Source organism: Lampris incognitus, chromosome 7 (assembly GCF_029633865.1).
Source record: "Lampris incognitus isolate fLamInc1 chromosome 7, fLamInc1.hap2, whole genome shotgun sequence".
Lineage (NCBI taxonomy): Eukaryota > Metazoa > Chordata > Actinopteri > Lampriformes > Lampridae > Lampris > Lampris incognitus.
The window spans coordinates 11,677,476-11,685,283 of NC_079217.1; the positions used below are offsets into that span (position 1 = coordinate 11,677,476).

The 7,808-nt window shown below is 43.3% G+C and overlaps 1 protein-coding gene across 1 annotated transcript in view; it reads right to left on the reverse strand.

Annotated features, from left to right (window-relative positions):
* Window positions 1-6,845, reverse strand: part of tenm4 (teneurin transmembrane protein 4) — a 196,874-nt gene extending 190,029 nt beyond the window's left edge. Inside the window, exons 1-2 of the mRNA XM_056283755.1 lie at window positions 6,623-6,845; window positions 3,225-3,497 (exon numbers count right to left, since the gene is read on the reverse strand). Coding sequence (XP_056139730.1) covers window positions 3,225-3,497; window positions 6,623-6,845 — 496 coding nt within the window. The remainder of the gene's footprint in view (window positions 1-3,224; window positions 3,498-6,622) is intronic.
* Window positions 6,846-7,808: the final 963 nt, after the last annotated feature.

Below are 7,808 nucleotides of genomic sequence, written 5' to 3' on the forward strand. Positions count from 1 at the left end.
GGATCAGAACTAAACTCAGTCTCATTTTATTACCTATGACACATCACGTTAACTTTTTTTTTTTATATATAGAAACCACATCTCAAAATCATCTCTAAAATTGTATTACTTATTTACATGCATTTAAACCAGGGTCAAGTAAGTCACATGTAGAGAGGCAAGAACTGCCCGGCAGCTTGAATACATTAAAGCAAAGTAAATAGATTAAAGCACACACAAGCAAGCCAGCTCAATGGATTTTAATTAACTTGCCTTATATAAATTGTATGTTTACTGGGCATTACTGAATTAAATGCTGAATGCAAGTGCTCTTTCTGCTTGTGTGACTGGAATAAAAAGCTACTTAGGATCACGGCTGGGTTTTCACAGACAAGCTATGGTAGCACGCTGCTCTCTCTGACACATCCTGCCATACCAACCTGAGCCATTCAAGGAGTTTCTCTTTAATTATGTACAATGCCCCCAAATTCAAGTCCTTCAGCATCTCAGATGATCCAGCTGAGGGACACCACATTTTTCCCTGAGTCATTCAGGCAAACGAATTCCACTTCCACGAGTCATTTCTGTCAGTTATAATAAGAAGCTAATATATAATGTGACACACTCTGAAGTGCAAAACTATTCACAAGGTTCTTTGCAAGGCTGTGCAGGGGCAATTAGAATTTTGCCGCTAGGCCCTTGATGAGTTCCTCTATCTACGAAGGATCCTGGGGACGATACCATAAATCTACCAGTGAATATGCATGATTTAGGGTTTGGATTTGACTGTGCATAATGTGCAAGGGAGCTTGAAATATGTTTCCACATGGTATCCCAGTTAAAAAAAAAAAAAAACAGAAAAAAAACAGGAAATAATCAATTTTGGCAGAAATTCAAGTAAACAAAAAGGAGTTGGATGTGTTAAAAAAAAAACAGGCTGAGGTTAACAGAGGAAACCTGCCTGGCTCGGAGTTTTCACTCCAACTTGTCCAGTATTTGTGCCAAGAGCCTTTTCCTTTGGGCGGCATATTCACCATCCAATTACTTACAATGTTGAGTTTACCCAAACATATGAACGAGGGGAACAAAGCTCTGTGTCCAAATAGAATTTCCACCTTTCAATAATTTATAATATCATGTCCTCACGAAACAGTGGTAGACATCTGGAATCCCACCAATTTATAGTTATTATTTTCTGGCTTTTTCCTGTCCCTGTGCAGGCTTAGTTGGTTCTGTGCCTGACACGTCTCTTAGTGACAAATTTCCCCAAATGACCTTCTGTTCTTGCAGAGAGGTTCATTGGGTTCTTGGGAGGAAAATTAGAAACACCAAACCAAAGGAAGATAAATTCAATAAATCTGGCATCCCATATCCCGAAACTGATGTTATCAACAGTCACCTGCCAAACTAATAGGGTTGGACATTGAGAACCAGTTCCACATTGGAACTGGTTCCAAAATTCCGATTCCAAAGGAATTGTTAAGAAAGGCAAATTCCAATTCTGCAATCGGTTCCTAAATAAATTTCACTCCCGCTAAAGTTAGTTACAGTTTCCGTGGGGGCGTCATGCAGCTTCCGTAGTTTCCGCCTCCGCGAGTTAAATGTGCGCCATCATGGACCAGGCTAAGGGGTGGTTGAAAGTGTGGCTTCATTTTGCCTTGAAAGATTAAGGGTTGGCACAGTGCAATGCCTGTGGTAAAATTATTTCGTGCAAGGGAGGACACACAACAAATATGGCCAAACACATTCGCCTACACGGTGTACAAATTAACCAGGGTACCGTGTTTGACACGTTGCAGTTGTCTCCATCTCGTGCCTGGGTGTCCTCTTCAGCCAACCCTGAGCAAACAGCGAGCAGCACCTCATCGCAATCGGGTCAGTGAAAATTAATAACGTTTGTCTTCTTCGCAACAGCGAGACAGCAAACAACTGATACATGAGCGAATTGTTATAAATTGTATGCAAACACTGAAATGTGTTTTTTATGTGCTGAACGCTCACATGTACAGCCTGAGAAGGCAGATATGCTCATTTTACTAAAGAAGAACTGTTTCTAATTGAAGGAGTTTAATACCTGGTAGTCCGGACCAGGGTGTGACTGTGTCTTTATTTCTTCATCTTCATGTATGAAGAGAGTTGTTGCAAATATAAATATAAGAATGAGACAGTCAAATGAATGATCCGTTCTTAAAACAGAATAGCTTGTATAAAGTTTTTTTTTTTAATAAAATTTTAGGTAACACTTTATTTTAGGGGGTCGGATATTACTTAGTAATTTCCTAGTAATAAGGTGGTAATTATCACGTCATTTCTTAGAAATAAGGTTGAAATTACCTTGTAATTTCCTAGTAATAAGGTGGTAGTTTTTACAGGTAATTTTAAAGCTAATCCTAACCCTAACCCTAACCCAAATTACAAGGTAATTTCAACCTTATTTCTAAGAAATTACCACCTTATTACTAGGAAATCACTAGATAATTTCCGACTCCCTCCGACCCCCTAAACTAAAGCGTAACCAATCTCTTCTGTGAAAGAAGCATGTGACCTGTTTTGACCCCGCCCGTAAAAGAAGCGGAATCGAGAATTGTTAAGATCCAGAATCGAAAAGCAGAATCGGAATCGGAATCGTTAAAATCCAAACGATGCCCAACCCTACAAACCAATGCCTAATCATGTCCAAATGTGCACGGATGAGTTCACTGCAACAAAACAAACACATAATGTATATATAGTACAACCCCTACTGGGTACAACATCCTACTGGATGTCTTCTCTCCCTGAGGTCAAAGCATTTCTTCAGATAAGATTCCAAAGAATATAAATAGAGATTCTAGGAACTTAATGAAAGCTGTCAACTTGAATTTAATCAGACTGGTGAAATCGTATCTTGAAGGTCAAAATGTACCCAGACAACTAGAAAACCAGCTCAAATGAATGTTGTGGTTATGTTTCTGCCAGATGAGCATGATCTGAAAGTAAAGTAAAAGAATCAAAACCAAACCACTCATATGGCTCTTATTTTCCAAGTCATCCATTGTTTCCTACAGTCTGAAAGACATGACGTCTTACGCCGTTTCACTATTTACAGTTGTCTATTTCATCTCTCGGACAAATGTCAAACTATTGATATCAAAGAAATAGTATTAAAATCTAAAGTTTAACACACTGGCCAACAATGTAGGAGAGAGTCTCAGCTTGCATCCAGAGAAGCCACAGCAGCCACAGTGCAGAGGTGGTTTTCTTACCGTTCTCTGTGTTCTCGTGTTCGGTGTCAGTGAGGGTCAGATTGGAGTTGGCCCTGCTGGACAGGCAAGAGCTGCGGCCCGACTTGGTATTGCTGCGGCCCCATAATCTGACAGCGTGCTCTGGGGACATGATGCCATCTGTCTCTGTGTCGGCATCTGACCCCACACTGACTGAGTAGTCGCGGTGTGGCATTCCCAAATCCGTCCTATATGTGGCTACGTGGGATGGAAGGGCCTCGCCAAAGCCAAGGTCTCGAAGAGAAAAGTCTCCCCCTGCAGCAAGCCAAGAAATCCACAAGTTAGGGCCCACAGTTCGCAAGCATCTCAGATTCACTCCTAGGCACCATGATCTAGCTATGACTAAGACTAAAATTACTCCTTCCTCAGGGAATTAGTGATGAAGGTTTCAACATGCGCTCTCAGCTATGTCTGAGACTACATGTATGAATAACAGCGACTCCTAAAAGAAACCGTGACATCACTATTTTACAACTATTTTACAACACTTTGCAGAGGCAAATTGAAATTATGATGATATATTCTAGTTTCCTCTGCAGGGTTCACTGTGCACTGTGACTGCATGCATATATATCATTGACTTTTGGGGGCATCCTTTGCCATCAACCAAATGACATCCGCGTGGTATGTGGTTGCGCTCAAACAAAAGATTCATATTGCTCTCGCTGAGTAATTCTTTTTGGAGGGGGGTATTTTCCCCCCTTTTTCTCCCCAGTTGTATCCGACCAATTACCCCACTCTCCCGAGCCGTCCTGTTCGCTGCTCCACCCCCTCTGTTGATCCGGGGAGGGCTGCAGACTACCACATACCTCCTCCGAAAAATGTGGAGTTGCCAGCTGCTTCTTTTCACCTGACAGTGAGGAGTTTCGCCAGGGGGACATAGCATGTGGGAGGATCACGTTATTCCTCTCAGTTCTCCCTCCCCCTTGAACAGGCGCCCTGACCGACCAGAGGGTGCGCTAGTGTAGCGACCAGGACACATACCCACAATTTGGCTTCCCACCCGCAGACACGGCCAATAGTGTCTGTAGAGACGCCTGACTAAGCTGGAGGTAACACGAGGATTCGAACCGGCGATCCCCGTGTTGGTAGGCAACGGAATAGACCGCCAAGCCACCGGATGCTCTCAGTGAGTAATTCCGAGCAAACTTGAATTGTGCGTAAAACCTGGTCATCCAGCAACTGTAGTGGTAGCAAAATAATTCGGATCTATCTACAATTTGGGTGTTTATATTGTGGTATCACCTGCAACTTACGGATGCATCCCTGTCCCCACCTGAGGAAATAATCTTAACCCGTTTCATTTATCGCATGAACAACTCCCATGCAACCCAGCAACATGTATGAAGGCTACTTGTTTCCATATAACCGCTCTTTGGGTGGTTTTGAAAATGAATACTTCTGCACACAATTGGAGGGAAGGTTAGGAAAATAAAAATTTGATTGATAATTCAACTGATGGATGTTTGTGAAAGACTGAAATCCTCACAACTGCATTACTGCATCTTTACTGTTGCACCAAGAAATGCAAAGTTGCAAAAACTTGCAACCAAGATGTAAACATTGACATGAGAGAATGCATCCCGGATAAGGATGGTCATAAAACGTGTTTCATCTGGTTTGAGTATTAATGTCTTCATGAGCTTCACATTATTAAGCAGTCCTTCCTACCACAGGATGTACATGCATCCCCTGGGAACCCTTAATAGGTGAGGACACCTCTCGAGTTCTCTTAAATAGTGGTGGACCTAAGAGGTATTTCATGGGCAATGAATGTTGATAATATGCTTTTACCTCTAAAAGGAGGACCCGAAATGCGTCACTCTCTTGAGAATTTGTGGGGCAGTTAATTCTGATTTTCTACTCTGAGATGCTTGATAACTTTGGGTCCATTTAATAGTCTTCCACTTAAAGCCTCAGTTCGTATTAGTTTGTGTGCAAAATAAACGGTGGAACTGTGGCCCTGAAGTGCAAGATTTGCCAACAAAGTATTGATTCTCAAACATGAACTTAATTGCAAGGTAATATTTCTGCTCCCCCCCTTTTTTTCTCCCCAGTTGTATCCCGCCAATTACCCCACTCTTCCAAGCTGTTCTGGTCACTGCTTCACCCCCTCTGCCGATCCGGGGAGGGCAGCAGACTACCACATGCCTCCTCCGATACATGTGGAGTCGCCAGCCGCTTCTTTTCACCTGACAGTGAGGAGTTTCACCAGGGGGACATAGCACGTGGGAGGATCACGCTATCCCCCCCCACCCCTAGTTCCCCCTCCCCACTGAACAGGTGTCCCGACCAACCAGAGGAGGCGCTAGTGCAGCGACCAGGACACGTACCCACATCCGGCTCCCCACCCACAGACACGACCAATTGTGTCCGTAGGGACGCCCGATCAAGCCGGAGGTAACACGGGGATTCGAACTGGCGATCCCCGTGGTGGTAGGCAACGGAATAGACCGCCGGACGCCCATATTTTTGCTTTTAAGGAGATAGTTTTTCAGGTTATTATCAGTTCAACTGGACAAAAAAAGACATTAATGACAGACATCAGAGGAGTATGACGCCCATCTTATCATCATGTGATGCTAATGCCAGTTCTCAAACTAGGTATTCACAAACTAAATGCCATATATATACACAATTGACACACGGGATATATTAAAATCTGATTGTGTATCATCATTTTATCTCTACTAAATACTCCATAAAGATAAATAATGTTATTACAAGAGGCCAGGAGAAAAAAAGAGCACCTCCCTAACATTAGTACCTTCTGTTAAATTATAAGAGAAATTATAAGAGAACATATGTCTCATGTTTTCGTATTAACATTCATGGATCATGTTCTTTTTTTGTATTCACAACACAGCCTACATAAATAATTTTTTTTTTTTGAAATAGAGGAGCTAAAAAATTAAGACTTGTGAAATAAAATTCAGTTTACCCACGTTGTAAATATATAAAGCCACACATCTTTTGGATCTGAGGGTATGTACACAGAGCCATGAAATAATGATTGGATATGAACTTTGATAATCAATAATAGATAGGGAAGTGCAGGCGGACATGTCTCTCATGCAGTTTTCAACACCTGTGTGACAAGTTCAGTCCCCGGGTACAAATGGTTATCATATAACTATTAACTGAGTGACCCCTACGTTGACCGTATGTGAGCTACCACAGGACTTCCCATGAAAAGGCAATGATGAATAAAAGAAGAAAAAAAAAAGAGGCAGGAACATGTCCTGGAACTAACTACTGATCTTTCAAGTCATTGTGCATTGTACAGTAGACTGCACCAGAATGTGAAGAAATTAACACTTTTTTTCCCCTTCCTGTTGCTTGAATGACAAAGTGTATAGGTAGCGCTGCTACGGCCTTACCTTGCCTGCTGAACTCATCCACTTCATGATGTACTACTTCTTTGACGCGGCTCCCATAGGCCATCCTGGAGTCTTGGTCGAAGGCTTTGAGCGTCTCACTGGAGCTGTAGGATTTAGGGTTGAGCTTGCCATCCTCGCTGTCTGCTGAGGAACTGGTGTAACGGCGCTCGGTGTCCCGCCGGGCGGTGAGTGAGCGGTAGGGTCTGCGTTCCTTCACTTCCATGGCTGCCTCCACTCTTTTTTCAACATCAAAACCGGGTTACGATGCCAGGTCAGTCTGAGTAACTCTGTGAAAGAACAACAGACACACATATAAAAATATTTTTTAACTGGAGATTTTGCTTTTAGACTATCATATGACTCTTCAGACTACTATATCTATTGTTGCTTATATTTGACATAGTGACAAATCTCACCTAACGTGCAAGCAAAGCTGGCAAGGAGCACTGCAGTTGTGAGAAAAGCAAGTCACACTCTGGATCATAAATCATTGCACACTCTGTATTGTTTATTTATTTCACCATATCTGATCTACTGGGTGGAGGTATGGGGGAACACCTACAAAACCAACCTACAACCATTATGTATACTACAAAAAAGAGCCATAAGGAGAGTTTTGTTCTTTTGAAAATTTCCCCCCTTTTTCTCCCCAGTTGTATACCGCCAATTACCCCACTCTTCTGAGCCGCCCCGGTCGCTGCTCCACCCCCTCTGCCGATCCAGGGAGGGCTGCAGACTACCACATGCCTCCTCCGATACATGTCGAGTCGCCAACCGCTTCTTTTCACCTGACAATGAGGAGTTTCTCCAGGGGGACGTAGCTCATTAGAGGATCACACTATTCCCCCCAGTCCCCCCCCCAAACAGGCGCACCGACCGCCCGACCAGAGGAGCTAGTGCAGCGACCAGGACACATACCACATCCGGCTTTCCACCCGCAGACACGGCCAATTGTGTCTGTAGGGACACCCGACCAAGCCGGAGGTAGCACAGGGATTCGAACCGGCGAGCCCCGTGTTGATAGGCAACGGAACAGACCGCTACGCTACCCGGATGCCTTAGCCTTAATGATAGTAAGCAATGTAGGATATCGTCCACACACCAACAAGCTATTTTTAAAGTCAAGCGCCTTGAAGTTCAGGGATTTAGTAGAGTTTAACACAGCACAAATAACGTTCAGACCAAG